General features: G+C 42.4%; 2 protein-coding genes across 8 annotated transcripts in view; one reads left to right on the forward strand and one right to left on the reverse strand.

The window, feature by feature from the left end:
* Positions 1-1076: 1076 nt before the first annotated feature.
* EXOC8 (exocyst complex component 8) lies at positions 1077-4290 on the reverse strand. Its single transcript, XM_077813401.1, has 2 exons — positions 2673-4290; positions 1077-1992 (listed from the first exon to the last, which is right to left on the reverse strand). The coding sequence occupies exons 1-2, from the start codon at positions 4188-4190 to the stop codon at positions 1384-1386; spliced, it is 2127 nt and encodes a 708-aa protein (XP_077669527.1). The 5' UTR covers positions 4191-4290; the 3' UTR covers positions 1077-1383.
* Positions 4291-4485: 195 nt separating this feature from the next.
* SPRTN (SprT-like N-terminal domain) overlaps positions 4486-19106 on the forward strand; it is a 64394-nt gene continuing 49773 nt past the window's right edge. For 4 of the 7 annotated variants that reach the window (XR_013345686.1, XR_013345685.1, XM_077813406.1 and 1 more), the window contains exons 1-4: positions 4486-4905; positions 5962-6061; positions 6933-7061; positions 8339-8609. Coding sequence is in view for 5 of the 7 variants with exons in the window: in XM_077813406.1 (XP_077669532.1) it covers positions 4643-4905; positions 5962-6061; positions 6933-7061; positions 8339-8609 (763 nt within the window). In the remaining 2 variants the exon portion in view is untranslated. Of the gene's footprint in view, positions 5324-5961; positions 6062-6932; positions 7062-8338; positions 8610-9283; positions 12848-19106 lie in introns of those variants that run through there. The other 3 variants (XM_077813402.1, XM_077813404.1, XM_077813403.1) reach the window with 3 other exon arrangements.

Raw genomic sequence — 19106 nt, forward strand, 5'->3', positions numbered from 1 at the left:
GTTGGCAATCACACTAGTGAAACCAAGTAGATCAAAATATCTTATTTCTGGTTGTGGTCCCTTCTACAAACAGGGATAAAGGACATTGGCAGGGTAGTGTATCTGTGGTGTGGATAAAGCATTTCAAATTTTCAGTGTAATCAAACACATATAGTATGGTTTGGTGTTTGAAGAGGGGGAAGGTTGTAAAAAGACTGAAACAGGTAATTTTTATAATGAATTACTATACTGTAGAAAGCAACACTAACAAATTTGCAGTAACAGCCATGTCGTATATGTTTTTAAAAAGAATTACATAAGCATCATTCTCTTTAGGAAAAATGTTTCTTCCTGTCTCTACCATCCATGCCCTTGCACAAGTGAAGCTGGAATGTAGGTCTCCTAAACATGAAATCGTACTTTAATGACAACCTTCCTCCAACCCGCACAACTCAGTCTCATTTATGTTTTGAAACAAGAAGCCCTCTTTGCTATGGTTTCTACAGGTAGATAGGGGATGGAAAAGTAGTTATACCCACACCTCAATAAACTACACTGTGTGTGTGTAATGGACCCGCTCCTGCTCCCATTGAAGTCAACAGAAAAACAAAGTAAACACATAACTTTAAAAAATTCTCTTAGTTATAATAATCTTAGGTGTTCTTTCTACAAGCAGAAAAAACCCACAACAAAAAATCTTTCTAACAGTAAGTAGAGCATTTCGTCAGGGAGGTAGGATTTTTAAGTTGATAATGTCCTTTTGCTAAACTAGGTAGGGAAATGTTTTCTTTTTTAATAACATCTTTGACGTGAGAATCTTTTTTTGAAGTGACTATGCGCTCTCTGTAGTGCTGATTGCCTGTCTTGTTGTCAAGCAAATCTCTGCTTAAAAACTACCAGAGGGTGAATTCTGCAAATCCATAGAATTTACTCATGTTTGAAAGGTGGATGAGCTTCACAAAGAACCACACTCATAGAATTCTTCAGTAAACCTAGCAATTGTACTCCTTCAGGAATATGTTAATTTTTTTTTAAAATCACACAATTCAAAATGTGATTAGAGGTTATATTCTACTGCTATATGTAGTACAAGTATGTAGATATTTCATTAACATTTTATTCGGCCCAAAGCAGAATATAAAACATCACAACAGAGGCTATTAATGGGGAAAGGAGACATGCAATACAAGATTATGTGACCCCAATGCTTTTTCTCCTTAATTATTTGATTTTTCTTTCCCTTCCTTGTTTTCAGATTTAGTTCATGAATCTTTAGTTAAAACAAGGTTGCAGATGGAATTTTACAGCTTTCAGGGATTTGGAAAAGATTTACAAAATATATCTTCATAGACAACACTACTGAAAGTACGCTGTAGGCTTCTGAACAGAACACACGGGTTTCATTTATACTACAGAAGTTGTACTTTCAGGATTTACACGCATTAGTCTTGAAGCATTTCTCAGATCCTGTAGTTGCTTCGCTGGCTTTCCGACCCCTTCCTCAAACCTTTTCTCCACAACAGGAAGGACAGTTTCATAAAGAAAAGACGCATTCTGCCTGATGAATGCTTTTTTCTCAGGGTCCTGTTCACACCGTAAACTGTAATCGACATGCTGGACAGCCACAAGGATAATCTCCACTAGGCTTTCCAGTAGAACCATGTGCAGCTCTGGGAAATACAGCTTGAGTGCTTCCTCCAAGAAGGCCATTGTCTGCTTGGTAAAAGCCACCACAGTGTAGCTAAGGTTCACCCAGCAGTCATCACCAGTGTATTGGTCAAAAGTGCTCATTCCACAGCTCCTCATCTCCTCTCTGAGTTTTCCCAGAGCACCTGGGGTCATCAGGTTCATCCTTCTCCACATCTCTTCAGAGTTGCGATGCTTGGTGGCCTCAATTATGATATCCTTGTAGCTCTGCAAAGCTCCTTTGATATCTTTCACTAACAGGGCATGAATGATGAAAGTGAGGTCCAGCCCAATCTCGCTGAGCTGCTTGCAGTGCTCCTTCGCTACCTTCAATAACAACATTTATTAATATATATCTGGATATCTTATACACTAATTTTTTTTACAGACTAATCTAGTTAATCACCATGTTACCCTTAAAAGTATCAGCCCTATTTTATAGATATGAAAAATAAGGCAGAGATTAAATGTACCTTCAAAAAAAAGAAATAGACTGATTTTATATATATTAGAAATGCAGATCTTTTCTGCCACAGAACACTACAGACAACTAGAGCAGTAATAGGATCATGTCATAAGAGCCTGAAAACTGGGGAATTAAGGAATAAAGGATTTTTAGTATTTTTTTAAAAAACTTTTGTTAATCCATAGTCGAATCCAATCCAATAAACTCTTTGGAGAAAGGCATATTCAAACTTTAACAAATAAATCTTATCCCTTTAATTAAGATGTGAAAGAGCTGACAAACTTTTGCAATCTCCAATCAGTCTTTGGGCAAAACATGGGAAAACCAAACCTGGCATTGCTGATATTCACAGAACAAAAGACAAGCAGAAAAAACCCACAACAAAAAAGCCTTTCATACATCCTAAAGAAGCAGGACACCTTTCAGACCAAAGCCACAGAGGTAATCAGTAAGCGAACAAGGATTAGAAATCAGAAGTTACTGGTTTCTTCCAGGAATGGGGTCAATTCACCAGACCATACTACCTTCCTTACACACTTACCTTCACACACTCAGCAGCAGTGGACAAGCTCTCTTTACTGTCGAATACTTGCTTGCTAAAGGCATCTACAAACATCCTCATTGCCGAGCGGGCCCACACAATGAAGGCAGAGTAGCAGCCACTGTTGCCAGCAAAGTCTGTCTCAAACTCCCTGGCCGTCTCTAACAAACTGGTAAAAAAGACATGGCAAAGCTTATGGATGTAGAGCAGAGTGGCACCCTCAATGCGCAGTTGACGGATGGCTGTGTGTACAGCAGCTGCCCTGTTCTTCAAGAAAAGCTCACATGCCTTGGTGGACTGCCCCAAGCGAATGAGCTGGGACACAGCCCGGCGAGTGGCCCTAGGACCACCTCGTAATGACCGATCCGGAGATAGCTCAAACACCAGCACATCGGTGAGCTGCCTGACTCGCTCATCTACCTTGGCTCTTAGCTCCCTCACTGGCTGGCTCATAGCCTTCTCTCCCAAATACTCATTCAGCTTATCCAACAGGTCCACTGCCCCCTCAAAATCTCTCTGGGCAATGCAGACATCTAGGTCTTCAGGCAACTCCTGGATCCACTCCAGGGACAGATCTACTGTCTCTTCCTCAGGTGTGGGTTCCTTTTCATCTTCTCTGTCAAAGGGATTAGTGGCCTCAGGAGGTGGCGGAGCAGTACGTGGTGGGGCCTCCTGCTCCAGCCTCAGCTTCTCACTGAGGGCGCGGTTCCGCTTGGTCTCCTCCAGCACCTCCAGCCACTCCTTCTTGATCTTGGCATTCTCGGCCTGGAAGATGCGGCTCTCGGGAAACATGAGCAGCTTGAACATGTCCTTCATGGGCGGGTTGTCCTTGACATTGATCACAGCCAACCCTTCCAGGGGATAGAGGGCATCGTAGCGGTAGGCACCACGCCGGTTGGGCAGCCAGGTGGCCACCAGCAGGCAGTCGTTCATGAGGAAGGCATGCACCCGCTGGATCTGCGCCATGTGATCGGCGTCGTACTCCACCAGGTCGCCGTTGTAGACGAGATACTTGCCGGGGCTCTCGGGAAGCAGGTCCCGGCAGCCCTCTACCTTCTCCAGCAGGGTGGTGAGCGTGCGCTGCCTCCCCTCCTCGCTGGCGGCCTCCTTGGCCGAGAGGGGGAGGAAGGGGTTGCTGTGGGGGTCGGCGGCGGCGCGGCGGGCGCCCAGGGCGGGGTCGTCGCGGTCGGCCTGCAGCAGCAGGGCCTGGGTGACGGCCTCCATGATGCCCTTCTGCTCGGTGAGGATGTGGCTGAGCTGGTACATCTCGCTCTCCAGGTAGCTGATCTCGCGCGCCGTCTCGATGAACTGGCGGTAGTTCTGGTAGACGTTGCGCTTGAGGCTCTGCGCCGTCTCCTCGCTCAGCGCCTGGATGCGCTGCCGGTGCTCCTGCAGGTCCCGGTCCCCGTCCGACTGCTGCGACAGCTGCTTCACGTACTCGCCCGCCGCGAAGCCCCCCGACTCCAGCTGCCGCCGCAGCCGGCTCCCGCCCCCGCCCTCACCCAGCGGCAGCGCCATCGGTACCGCCGGCAGGGAGGCCGCAAGCCCCGACACACCGAGAGCGGAAGACGGGTGACAGCAGGTACGGCGGCGCTGGGAAAGGGCGCATGCGCCAGGATTACGCACCAGCTACTGCGGCATATTGCGCGTGCGCCTGGAGAGCGACCTCCTTTGAATGGCGTAATAATGCTACGTCAGAGGCTGCACTGCGCAAGCGCTGATTGAGGGGGCTGTACTCGCCGGGTAGTACGTATGTGTCGGACAGAGCGGAAGTTGAGTGTGGGACGCTATTTGGCGCACGCGCAAGAGGAAAGTGGTAGAATACGCATGTGCTGAGAAGGGGGCAACAGGAGGGTACCCCGCTGTATTGCGCGTGCGCCAGAATCCGAGTCAGCGGTTGCCGGTTGGGAGGCTGAGGGGTCGCACAGTGCGCTTCCCGCCTGGGCCCGGGCCGACGGCGCTCCATCGGGATGGACGGAGACTTCCTGCTGGCGCTGCGGTTACAGGCGCAGTGGGAGGAAGAGGAGGAAGCGGCAGCGGCAGCGGCAGCGGCCTGTAGTGAGTTCCCGCGCGGCTCCTCAGCGCCGCCGCGGCCGCTCTCCGTGGTGGACGAGGCCTGGGAGCTGCTGGACCCGAGCCCCGACGTCCGCGGCCTCTTCGTGCAGTTCAACGAGACGCTCTTCTGGGGCAAGCTGGCGGCCGTGGCGGTGACGTGGAGCCCGCGCATGACGCTGTACGGTAACGGCTGCGGGCGGCTGTTGGAACGGGCCGGCGGCGGGGCTCGGGGCGCTGCGGGAGCAGGAGCAGCCGGCCCCATTGAACGGCCCCGGGGAGCTGCATCGAGCGGCCGCGCTGATCCCAGGAACTCGCGGCTCCAGTTAAAGCGCGATCGCCGCGGCCGCCAGACGGGAGGGGGCCCCGGGGGTCGCAACCTCGGGAGCCTCTCTGGGGAGCTGGTTCAAACCGTAACTCGGATGCCGACCCGCTCCCGGAGGGGGCGATGTGGGGAGAAACCCGCCGCGCGCCTGCAAAGGCAGGGGGCGCCTCGCGGGCCTACCGACCGGCCACTGAGCCCGCAGAGGGAGACCCACCAGAAGACGGGCCTGGGCCTTTCGGACAGACTCCTCCTGTCCGCAGCGCCCCACGAGGTGGTGTGTAATGATGGGGTGCGAGGCCAGGGGCGGGTGTGTCTCTAGCTCACTTGGAATAGTTAATTCCTGCCACCTCCGCTCGGGACGTGACCTGTTCAGTGACATGTGTCACGCTCTCCCGACTGGACACTTGCACAAACTGCGAATCCCCCCTTGGCTTCACACGCCAGGAGCGTGTTTCCCCCTGGAGTAGGTAAACCTGGCGGGGCATTAGAAGTGGCTGCACAGTCAGTGCTGTTAGTCTGTGTGTGGTAAACTCGAGGTGTGTGTGACTGCATATTACACTTACTGTAAGATGTAGCGCCTCCGTTTTCGTTTTCACCAATTATTTGTTTTGAAAGGCTTCAGAAAAGGGAAACTCAGGTCGAAGCAGTAGCAATAGATTCATATGTTTTAGGACTATTTTGGAAGTAGGGTTTTTTTTGCCATTTCCTAGTTTGTACTGTAAAATTATTGGTTAAATTGTGGATAAGGCTTGGACTTTAGCAATGTTGTGCTCTTTGGAGAGTTGTTAAAAAAAATCTTGGTTTACTTGGCAATGTTAAGTGGACCAGTATTTGTGTATTTAATTCTCAGTTCTGCTCCACCAGCTACAAAAACAAATAGAAGTCTACCGTCTGCCTATTTTTCTTTTTTAGATGTGCTGGAGTGTGCAGCTATGAAGGAAGAGGTGGGATGTGTTCCATCCGCCTTAGTGAGCCACTCTTAAAGCTAAGACCAAGAAAGGATCTTGTAGAGGTATTTTAAGACATTTCATCTATGTGTAAACTTACTGTAAATCTCCTGAAGTGTATCCTGTCTTAAATTGTGCACTGGAGGTCTTAATGCACAATGTTATCTAGATTATAAAATAGTCTTTGCTTTGATAGGAAACTTGTATTAATTGCTTAGTGGTGGTTGTCTAAGTATGCAAAATCATGGTAATCTCAGTCACAATTTTTCTGAACTGAAACCCTTATGGGTAAGACCCAAAGTCATTCACCCATTTTACTCCCAGAAATAGGAAAAATATTTTTGAGGGATTTAAAATATCCCCTTCCTCAATGTTAAAACTATAAAGTTGGCTTCAGAATGCAAAATGAAACTATTTCAATTCAATCTCCTGGCTGAGCAGCCTAGTAACACAAAAAGGAGGATTTGATCGTGCATGTAAGTTTCATGCTGTTCCTCAGTTCTCTCCCAGTTCTGTTGTTGTGAGCTGGTTGGAAATTAAGGTTAGACAAGATTCCTATTCTAAAGTGCTCAGTGATCTGCAGTCTTGCAAAATCTGCATCCTACTGCAGGCTCACAAGCATCGCTTTTCTCCTGGGGAAGTAATTTTTTTAAAAGAGCCTAAGTCAGGGGAGATCAGATTTTGAATGTCATTTTTCATAGTAATGTCCCTTTGAATGCCCTTTAGGATATATGGAGAGAGAGGATGATTTTTAGCAGAGAGTTGTTATTGTATTCTTATGACCCATACTTAGATTGCAAATGCACGGAAATAAAATCTGTATCAAGATAAATAGAAAGTAGTAAAGACAAAATGGGCTATTAGCTAAATTATTTTAAAATAATATATCATATGTTTTTCAGAAAACATCTAGCAATTTAATGACTTTTGTTTCAGACACTCTTACATGAAATGATTCATGCCCTATTATTTGTCACTAACAATGACAAAGACCATGAATCCCATGGGCCAGAGTTTTGCAAACACATGCGTCGTATCAATCGCATGACTGGAGCCAATGTTACAGTAAGTCGTTTTTACTTAACAAAATACAATCTAGAAAATTTAAACTATATTTTCTATTCAGGTACTATGTAACTGGATATTTCAAATATAGTATGATAATATGTTGGCACTTATTGTTAGCCAGTCCATAGATGGTATGAACAGCTTTGGGTAGAGAGAGCTTTGTACTAGTTATGGGGAGGGGAGGAGCAAGCAGGTTGAGGAGAGTGCAGTAAAACCTGTTTGGGAATATGTAACTTGTAAACGTATATTGTATTATATTATACATTTTTTAGAAAAAAATCTCTGGAGCCATTCTGGCTCAATATTTGTTTTTAAATTTTTAGTGTTATGAACTCTTAAAGGAAAAAGACTTCAACTTCAGGATACAATTTGGGAACTAAAAATCCAGTTTGCTTTTAAGATTTAATAAAGAGAGACTGTTGCGTTAACCATAAATTTTGTATTTTAAAGCTCACATCTATGTTACTACTAATGCCTTAGATAAATATCTTAAGTTTTGAATAAAACTCCAATTTACATTTTATTATGGTGTTTCCTCCTCCATATTTTTTTCTTTTTAGAAAATGAAAACAGAATCATCAGTTTCTTTTGTTCATAGTCAACTTGGTATTTTACTTCCTGGTTTTCACACACTCTTACTATAGTGCACTGATTGGGAGCAAAAAGCAGTTGCAGATAGGGCTTTTTAATGAATTCAAACAAAATATCCAGCAAAAGTTTCTATTTGTCTTAAGTTTTATAAAAGCTTTGTTTTTACAGTATCTAAATTTTGGGCCAAATTTGACCCAACCATTTTCCTTTAGTTGAAGAAGAAGAAGAATAGATAACATTAAAATTCAAGAAGATTCTGTACTTCAGTTATTAACTTAAAGATGCAGGGAGGGGAGTTGATTTATTCCTCTGTCTAGGTGCAGAATAAAGCTTCATGAAAGGGAAACAAGCATTGATCCATTATTGCTTAATATCTCTTAGTGCACAGAGTGCTAGTTAATATTTAATGGTTATTAGTATGCAAGATTGTGCTGTCCATATATCAGGCGTTTTAATTTTTGTCGGGAGGGAAAAATGCTATTTACTTGAAAGTGGTTGCTATGCATACGGTAGGCTCTCTGCTAGCAGGTAAATAATGTGCTCTTTTCCTCCTGGCTCTCTGAGGGTTTTCCCCATGAGAGGTAGTAGTAAGTAGTTAAAGAATGCTAGCACATTTCAAACATGTAAAGATGAATGATTAATATGAAATGGAAATGACTGTTGTGTTTTTGTTTTATGCTTAGATCTATCACGACTTTCATGATGAGGTGGATTCATATCGCCAACACTGGTGGCGATGTAATGGCCCATGTCAGAGTAGAAAACCTTATTATGGATATGTGAAACGCGCAATGAATAGGGCACCCTCTGCGCGAGACTTCTGGTGGTCTGACCACCAACAGACCTGTGGAGGAACGTTCTCAAAAGTAAAGGAGCCAGAGAACTATTCTAAAAAAGGCAAGGAGAAAACCCAGCTAGGAAAGCTTTCAAACTCTGAGCCATCTGATACCAAAGGTATGTAACTCTGTTTTCACTTTTCTTCCCTTCAGGCCCACTCCTGCCCTATACAGTACTCCAACAAATGAAAATAGATCAAATACTGGAGAAATTTAGTATTAAGATTTTCTGTAATGTTGGATTTGGTTCACATGGTTTTTGGGATTTTTTTTTTTAAATGCTTGTGTTGCATTAAAGTTATAGCATAGTTAAAGGTCTGTGCAGCACTATGTAGTCATCTTCATATTTTTAGAGCAAAAATATTGGACTAAATAAATAACTCAGATTTCTGGATTTACTTGTGATCTATCTTACTATTAGCGAATCATAATTAGAATCACAGCACCTGGCCATTCAAAGGGATGCAGCTTATGAAAATGTCATTCCATCCGTATTAACTTTCATCCCAGAATTTTAAGCAGAAAACTAGTTATGCAGGCATGGCCCTGTGTATTTCAGGGTCACAGAACTTGCAGCAAAATCTTTACCCTGCACAGCAGAGTCAAAGGCTTAGGTTCTACAATACTATTAGACATTTCTTGTCCTTATCATTGTGAGGAGAACCTGCTAAGCAATGTTATCTTTCTGAATCTAACTAGCCAGAAATAATATGAATTAACCACCTTATTTATCGCAGTGGCTTGCTAACTCCTGAAAACGAGTGTAAAATTTCAATATTCACTGTTTCACAGGTGATGACTTTAGCAGAAAGCTTCAGCTAACATCATTAACCCACAATGCCCACCTCTCTCCCACCTGCCAAGTGGTACAACTGTCCTCTACCCAGCTTCCAAAATCAACATTTTTCTCACCAGTCCCACACTTGACATCTACTGATGCATTACTTCATTATCAATATGAAAATATACAATATATTAGACTGAAATACGGTGACAGCGTAAAATTGAATATAAAAAACAGGAAGGGTACTGTATTAATCATATATATGTCCTGCTTATATTAATTAAAAAGCTCCTTTTTATTTAAATCAAGCTGCTGAAAAAGTTTTTGTCTGCCACACGAGTGTGTCAGAATTTGGGGGATCTTACCACAGAACTTAGCTCCATCCTGCTGTGGAATAACAGGCTGGTATTCAAGTCCTGTTTGACTTCTTAAAAATCAAATAGCAAGTTGTTGAGTTAACAGACTTGATACTGAGCAAATGTAGTAGATTAGAACAAAGTTACCAATCACTCATCTTTTGCAGGAAGGATACATGGAGGTGATATACGAAGCCTAATTCCTTTTAGTGGAAAAGGATATCAGCTTGGAGGAGCAGGCCTTTGGTCCCCTGAGAGACACAAAAGTTCCAACAGTATTAAGGGCAGAGAAATACCCAGTCCACAATGTTATTCAGCAGCTGGAACCGCAAGATCAGTTCCTAAAAATGAACTAAAATTTGAACCAAACACATTCAGTACCAGCATTTCCCATCCAGTTTTTACTGATCGCTCCAATCATAAAAACAGCTTTGCTTTGAACCACAAGTTTCCTAAAATATCTGTCGCTAATACAAAAGCTTACAGGAATGTTGATGGGTCGCCTGTTAAAATTTCTCCTGTTAATGGAGGAAATTTGAACCAAAGTCCTACAAATGCCAAGTCGGTTTTTCCATCTTCTAATGAGACACCGAAACAAACTTCCTTTGAACAAGCTGAGACAACTCTAAGATCCTGGGTTTCATCCCAGGGAAATAGCAGCTTTGAAAGTGGTGGTATACCACAGAAACGGCCGAAAACGGAAGACAAATTTGCCTTTGTAAACTACTTTATAAAGAGAGAGAGTACTGATGGCACTTCTAGAACTAACACTCCTATGAAAAACAATGCTGAACCAACAGTGTCCTCTGAAAGTTGTAGTTCTGCTGTTAGTCAAAATAAAAAAGTTAGTTGTCCCGTTTGCCAGACCGAGGTTTTGGAGACCAAAATAAATGAACACCTAGACTCTTGTCTGACATAACCTTTGAAATGCAATATCACAACTAAATACTAAGAATTGTTTGAAATCTTCAAATTACATTGCTCAGGATTTATCCAATTATGATTGTTATTGTGTGCCTGTACGCTGGCCTGTATTGTCCAAGCTGGTAACTTTCCTATATGTGTAAAATGGAGTCTGAATTTCAGCATGAAGGGAGGGCAGTTCTGATCCTAACATGCAACTCAAAAAAAAAAAAAAAAAAAATCAGATGTATAGACTCTCCCGGTGCTCGTGTCCCAAAGAGCCTAAGGGTATATGTACGCTACCAAGCCTACATCAGCAAATTATGCCAGCACAGGTGACAGGAGGAGGAATTCTGTTGGTGTGGGAACAGCACCTCCCTGAACGATTTTAGCTGTGCCAGCAGAAGCCCTCTTCTGTCCGTATAGCTGTGGTATAGTTGGAATAAGTGTGTCGCTATAAGGTATGGTTTTTCTACATCCCGACCAACATAGCTATGTCGGTATAAATTTTGAAGTGTAGATCAGGCCAAATACACTCCTGATTTTAGTAAATGCAATTGTGGTTGGGTTACATTTTTACTGCAGAACCTAAGAAGGTCTCTTCCCATGGTAACACTTACTAAATTCTGAAATCTTAGATGATTTCTAGAAGCAACTTAACGTTTTTAACCATGTTTTGTCTTTTTGTACTTTTCCTCGGTCCCCAAAATGTTCTTTAACTCATCCCTCGCCACCTTTTAAAATTAACTTCTAAATTGTCCCCTTCCACATAAACTGATACCAACTTATCAGTTTACCACAATGAAAATGTGTTAAATAGTGGGCATTTTTTTATATTCTTATAACACCAAATATTGTGTTTTGGCCACAGCTACCGACTCTCCAGATATCAGTTTTGCCCAAAACTTTTTCAAGGGCAGGTAGGAATGAGGATGGAATTAGATTTAAATTATGGTTGTATCCACACTGCCAGCGAGGGGTGTGATTCCCCTGCTCAGGTACACATACTCACTCTAGCTCTTTTCAATACCCACCTGAAACCAGTAGAAATGTATGCAGTCAGCTCAGCCATATCTCTGCTGCTGCTACATTGCTATTTATATTTGCACTAGCTGGATGAGAGTGCAAGTATGTATAAACAACCAGGGGAATCACACCTCTTGCTTGCAGTGTAGACATAGTTTAAGTCTTCAGCAAAAATGGGGAGCAGCTTAGAAGTTTAAAAAAAAAAATACAGTAAGTCTATTTTAGCAGAATCTTGTAAGTGGAGAGCATGGGTAGAAAATTAGTGATATGGGAGGGATTCTAGATACTTACACTGCTTGATGCATTTGATGAAGCATTAGGCTGTAGACTTAAGGCCCTATTAGAGATACATACTGGGTTTTGAAGCATTGGTTAAGAGGGACAGGAATAGGATAATTTTTGTTTAGCCACTTTGGTGGGTTTTTAATGTGCATGGATGGTATGCAGGCAGTGACAGCTAATTCATGGTCCAACAATCTCCACTTTTTTTCCTTCTGTCCCTCACATTGGCCTTGCTGCATATATTGACGCTTCAGTGGCTTTCACTCTTTAACTCCAAGAACGTGTAGTGTGCGTTTCTGTATATTTGACCCCTAAAGGCTAAAACCACCAAGAGTAAAAATAGGGCTGAGTACAAGTAGCAAAACTAGAAGACTGTGTCATATCACTAGTCCTGCTACAGAATTCTAACTGAAGGCCTGAATTTAAATGCAGATTTCCAATTGAATTCCCATTGCAATCATTGGCAGAGCTTTGCTTTGCTTCCTTATCAGCCTAATTAATAGTTCAGTCAGTATATGCTAACAGCATTCTATTACATGTTATGAATACCAAGTAAGATGTATAAAGCCTACTAAAATGTTTACAGTTCTGTTGGTGCACTAAAGGTATTTAACTGACTGGTTTGGGCAATACTGTCACAGTTTAAACTAGCTTTCCCAATGAACTTATTATACACTAGGTTGCTTTTTGAACTGCTGGTAGGTGTATATATGGTGGCTATGATGCAGACAAAAGTGTAAATACAGGTTGTCTTGTTATAAATGTAACGTGGCTTACAATTGACATCCTCTGAGATGAGGAATAAACAGATCAGACAGTTAACGGAATTTGACCCGTGCTAACTAATATCTAGTTTCAAAGTATAGGGGGAAAAAAACCCCTAAGAATGCATAGAATGTACTTTTTTTTTCAAGAAACTGAATTTTAAAATACTGACATTACTGAAATGTTTTAATGACCTTAACAAAAATGTCTTGCATATTCTGAATAAATCATGATGCTGAACCTTGGGTTGTTAAGTCTGGTTTTCACGTGACCGTCAATGACTGTTTTATTTGCTCTTTAAACACATTTCGTACAACAGTAGTCACTTTTAACAGTTCACTCCAACATCTGCACAACCTGCCCTTCTTAACTACCCCACAAACCCAAACCTTGCTGTGGAGTGATAGTTATTCTTGGGGGGGATTCTGTGCCATTGCACATGTATGCAGAGTTCATGTCCCCTGCAGCTTTCTTTGCTTCCCCGCAGAAAAAAGATTTCTGAAGAGGAAGTAAAGAGAAGCCATAAGAGCGCTGATGCACCCCTCCAGGGCAGCATAGGTGTGTCAATTTGGGCATCAGGAGTAGCTAGGGGAGATGTAAATCACTGCCAGAGGAGGGGGATTGGGACTGTGCGAGCAAGCGACTCTGTCACTCGCTATCACAATGGTCCTGGTGTGGAGGGGCTAGGCTTCAGGGTGTTTCTGAGGAGGTAGGTGTGGGCTGGCCCTGTCCTCTCAGACAGAGCAGAATGTTAACACTACCTGCTTAGTGAATTGTTCCCATTGTTAGTGAATTCCCCCAAGAGTATAAAACAGGTGTAAAAGTTTAAAGGCTCCCTTACATTGCCAGAGTGGTGTAAGTGGCCAATTTGAAATTGACAAGAAAACCAGGCAGCTAGAGCCCAGCTGCCCCCACTCCCCTGGTGAGCCAGGTGGCTGGACCCCATTCCTGGTGGGGAACAGGGAGCTGAGAAGCCCTGGGTGGCCCAGTAGGAGCCTGTGGGGTATCCAAGCTCCTGACAGGGAGCTACCAGCAGAGCTCTCAACACTGCCCCTCTTAGGTTGGTGGAAGCACTCCTGGTGAGGATGTGCCCCACTGACCTAAGGAAGGTATTGTGGACACAAGCCACCACAGTAATTACTGTGGTTGCTCTAAGTTGGCCTAACATAGGTTGACTTCTCTTTGTAGTGTAGACATAATCTAAGTGATTAGAACTGGTCTAAATTTTTGGACTGAAAAATCTTCTATTAAATGTGCTCCATGAACTGTTTACTACTGACCTTTCTGGAGATGGTCAGTAGGCAACATAAATTGTGAGTTTGATTTTCCCTGCTCTCACTTGGTCTTCAGTTGTCTGTGATTTAATACTGAGCATATGGCTGCATGTATTTGTTGACTAATAACTAGAAATAAAGGGTCAAACCTAGCACATTACTATTAGACAAAGGGATTTTGTCTCCAATGCTCCCCACTCCCATTCTCCATCCATCTCAGCAGTTCACCTGAATCCCTGCCTGAGTCATTTCTTCTTCCAAAAGGCTGTCAGTCATCTGCTGCAAGCACCATGAATTCTTGAACATGGCCCAGAATCCACTGATGCTGCAAAGTAGATTATAAGCAGCCCTTAATCCTAGCTGCTTTTCTGTCATTTTCTCATTGCATGGTCTTCCCATTTGTTTTTGGGTGCAATTCCAAGGTTTATTTTTGATCTACAGTGCAAAGCATTACATGGTTAGGACTTGGTTTCGTTTTCCCTGTGCACTATCAAAGAACAGCAGAAGGCACTTTTGCATATAGCTTAATCTTATTGTCCCCTGAGTGATACGGCCATCTTCTTGGGCAAGCACATGCTTGATTTAAACTCATCAATACATTATTTATGATTGGTAGGGAGTACAGGGAAGGGGGCTGTTATTCCAAAATATGCCAGCTGATGGGTCCCCAGTGATCTTCAGGTATTTTGAAATCATAGAATATCAGGGTTGGAAGGGACCTCAGGAGGTCATCTAGTCCAACCCCCTGCTCAAAGCAGGACCAATCCCCAATTTTTCCCCCAGATCCCTAAAAGACCCCCTCAAGGATTGAACTCACAACCCTGAGTTTAGCAGGCCAGTGTTCAAACAACTGAGCTATCCCTTCCCCCCTAGAGAGTGCATGAGTGTAATATGTTCTGACTGGGCTCCTTTCCCCACCCCTCCCTCTTTCTTGTGTAGGGACAGGCAGTGAACAGGAGTCAGGACTCTTTTCATACCAAGGGAACCCTCAGCTGGGAAGAGCTATGTGCTTTCTGGCTTTTTTCCTGTGCCAGAGTGGCACAGTGGGGCTCAATTACAGCTCAGGATCTAGTTTAGGTGTTGTGCCTTTTTTCTGCATTGTAGTTTAAATAAATTACCAGAATAATTGAAACTGGAGTGATTATATTGTGTTATTTTGACAAATAAAATATGCAGAATTTTAAAATACTTTCTGCAGTATTTTTAGGTTTTTTTGGTACAGAATTCCCCCAGGAGTAAATAGTGTAGATTTGGTTAAAAACAGGCTGCACTAACTTCCACGGTCTCCATCTTTTACTTAACATAGAGTTATAGGGGATGTTTTCGATGCTTTGCCAGAAATAGTAAGTTTAAAATGATCACACAACTACTGATCTTAGGACTTGATGTGACCTGTTCTTTATCATCAGTTTTGTTTAGATGGACATGTATGTATTTTAGTTGTACAAATGCCTCCACAAAACTTAATATATAGTGAAAGAAAGCAAATTTCCTGACTTACAGGTTATTAGTTGGCTTAAAAAAATAACTTAATAGTAGTTTCAAGTATGCACTTATCCACTTCAAGTTCTGTCTGTTTGTGTAACCCTATCAATTACACAATCTTCCCCCTCACTATTTTTTTCCACCTAGTACAGCATGAAAGACCTACAGAAACCAGAGACGGTGAAACTGCATTTGACAACATTTTTTGGATAGGGTCAAAGTAAACAAATTGAACACAGATTTTTTTTCTAAGCTGTTAAGTAATTTTAGGTGTTACCTGTTCAGTTGTCAGTAACAACAAATTTAACAAGTGTTATTTTACATACTACCCGTGTCCACTTTCTTTACAGAATCAAAAACTACCATGTCAGTTATTTGGGGGATGTTTGGGGGATAGCGAGAGTTTTTCTAAATTCTATCTTTGACAATGTAAAAGCATTCTGAGAAGTCTTTTGGGTTGGCCTGTCACACCTTCAAAAAAAAAAAAATCAATCAATCAAAACTGGATTGCCTAAAGAATTTGGCAATCATGGACAGCATTTTGAAAAAAAAATCTGGCTTTCTGCCTGTTAAAAGCTGTATGATTAAGTATAATGGTAGCCAGGCATTTCTTGTGCAATAGGTGTAGAAGATAGTTTCAAAGCTCTTTAAGCAACAGACTCCATAGTTATTGTATACTGGAAGGTATTAGCATGCCTCTAAGCTCTCTTTCCAGCATATTGCTGTGGGTGCTTCTTGTAGAAGGTTAAGTTTTACACTTCTATCAATGATTCAACTTTATGTATGAAGAATATAGTACCTCCTATGATGCTGGATGATTAAAGATGACCATTTATATTACCACTGTTATATAATTGCCATCAATCTTGTACAAAGTGTATCATGTAAGGTGTCAATAGAAACGTTACAATCCAGCAGGTATGATTATCCTGGTTAAATCTGGTATCTTTGTATTTGAAGTTATGAATATTGGCTGTGTACTTGTATCATAAACCTGTGTTGTATCCCTGGGTGACTCATCACCAGATGGATTTACTTCAGGGTTAGACAGCTATGTATTGATGGCCCATCAAGGACACTCAACTCTCACAATGGGCCAGTGGAGAAACTCATCCCAGCCAGTAGCTCTTCCTGAGGATGCCTGAGACAGCAAAGAGACCGGAGAAACAGGTGTTTAAAATTAAATTTTTCCTAGGGCATTCAGAAAGCAGAATTCCTATACTCATTAGGTCTCTGGCTTCTAACACAATTGTGGCTAGACCCTTTTCCTTGTCTACAGACCATAATGGTTAGTCTAATTCCTCAGAAGGGAGAAACAAGTTCAAGGGGGCTTGGAAGAAAATTTAGACAACTTTTCAGAGACCAAGCTCTTCATCTTACCTCATGCGCAAAGAAAAATCCAGAAATGAACCATCTTGTGAGCATTCTTTGTTGCTTATAAACCCATATGTAGGGTCCTGAATGGGTGGGTGCTGTAGAGCCACACTGAGGAGGAACCCAACACCCATAACTCCTAGGGAGTTCACTGGGAGTTTCAGCTACTCCGTCCTTCTCATGATCAGGCCAACGCAAGGTTTTCCCTTCCTTCAGGGACTGAGCATGTTGCCATCTAGTGGAAACAGGCTCTGCCAGCCATGGAATAAAGGGCTGAGATCTGGCCTCAGCATTAGTCTTTTGAATGACGAATTGTGCTAACCCCTGGGGCCACTGCAAGCAGGTTGAGTAGGCTGCAGGCTGATGCAACTAATCTCCCTCCTGTGCCTGCATAACCATCCTCTGCTCCTGACCCAATTTCTCCCACCATCCCATGTACAACATTCTGTCCTACCTGTGGGTATGCACCCAGCCCTGAGCTGCAGCTAAGGGAGGCTTTATTTATTTTGTTGAACTGAAGAGTGAGAACATGGCCCACTGGAGAAAAGAAAAAAAGTAAATCCACTGGGAGTGTGGGGGGGACAGGGAATGAATGAAGGTGGTTTATTGCTGCTTCAATGTTATTTTGAATTTTGAAGAACTTAGTTTTTAATCTACCTTGAGTCTAAGTGTTTTCACGTTCAATATGCTCTTTGGTACATTCTTGATTTTCTGTATTACTATTAAGGCCCTGTACCAAGGCTATTGTCGTTCTTGGATAGCACAACAATGGGTATAGTATAAGAGCCTGGCTAGACAGATTGCTGGATAGACAATCCAGGGGATAATGCTTCAAGGATAAGACAGCCTGGAGCCAGCAGATCTGATGAGATCACATAAGGAGCCTTTAGAGAAGAAGGTGGCTTTAATAAGAGGATGAAAGGAATAAAAGAAAATTGACAACAGAGGGCACGGAGGCTCTTCCAAGCAGCATGAAAAGCATTCTAGGGAGCATTGAAGAAACAGTGAGCCGAGTTATCATCTACATTAAGGTTTGTCAGACTTAGTGCTTGTCTACTCTAACTCTACCAGTGTAGTTAAAAGCCCCATAGCATGGGTGCAGTTATACTGGTATGGAAAAGTGTTTTAGTGATATAGCTTCTGATGCTTTGTGAAGCAAAATAAGCTATATGGGTGTAAGGTAACTTTTATAGAGGTATACATTTCTCTAGACTAGTGCTTAGATTGGTACTACTATATCGGTTAAAAAAATTCCACACACACCCCCCGACAGTTATAGCAGTATAGCTTTTCTAGTATAAGCCAGGCCTTAGACCACACTTCATGGCCTAAAATACATAGAAGAATTTGACTTTTTCCCTCCTTTTCATTACCCCAAGACGTTTTTAGCAGAAAACAGTAGGAAATGTAGAAGAGTTTTTTTTTAAAAAAAGGGTATATTTATTTTAAACAACCACCAGAGGGACCCAGTTCCCTCGTCTCACTGCTGCTGGCTTGTTTCCCCTGTAGGACTTAGTAAATTTTTCTTTTTTTGCCAAGTATTCTACATACAATAGACAGTTTGGGCAGCCTTTGCTGAAACATAAGTGAATATGATAAAGAAAAACATTCTTGTTTCTCTCCTGAACTTGTATGAGCTTCCTTATTTGTACCAGTTAGGATATGTATCATACACTAAAGTCACAGGAAAACTCTTGATCTTAACATTAGATGAAATGATCGGTGAAGAAAAAGATGTATATCCAGCCACCTAAAGTATCATTGACCCCTCTTTTTCATTTTTATGTTGTGAATTTTTTTTAAACATTGTCCTAGGGTAGAAGTTTCAACAGTACTTAAGTGGTTTAGGGGCCTAAAAAATTGAAACTGAAGATTTTATGCTTAGTCTCTAAGGTGTCCTCCTTTTCTTTTTGCGGATACAGACTAACATGGCTGCTACTCTGAAACCTGTCTTTATTATGAGATTCTTTTGTTTATTCCCACTAAATATATAGCCAAGAGCTTTGTGACATTTCTGGGTACCTTTACCGCAGTATCTCCCCAAAACATCCCCACAGTGCAACAATTACATTTTTACTGAATACATGCCCAAAGCTCTGTTAAACACGTGTGGCATACAAAAAGCATCAAATCCTTAAGCCCAGGCTACTTGCAAAGAATGGAAAACAGCCAAAAGTTACACAGTGTTAAATTCACAAAACTACTCTTCAACCCTGTTATACAAATGCTTTTCTATTGCTCTTTCCCTAAACATTATGCATTGTGGTTTGCTCAACCCCGTGTGATTTTAATCAACCTTTCTAAAAGGGAAACCTATCTGACTCAGTATTAGTATCTAGCGGTCTGTTACTCACAGGAAGTCAAGA

This window comes from Eretmochelys imbricata, chromosome 3 (assembly GCF_965152235.1).
Source record: "Eretmochelys imbricata isolate rEreImb1 chromosome 3, rEreImb1.hap1, whole genome shotgun sequence".
Lineage (NCBI taxonomy): Eukaryota > Metazoa > Chordata > Testudines > Cheloniidae > Eretmochelys > Eretmochelys imbricata.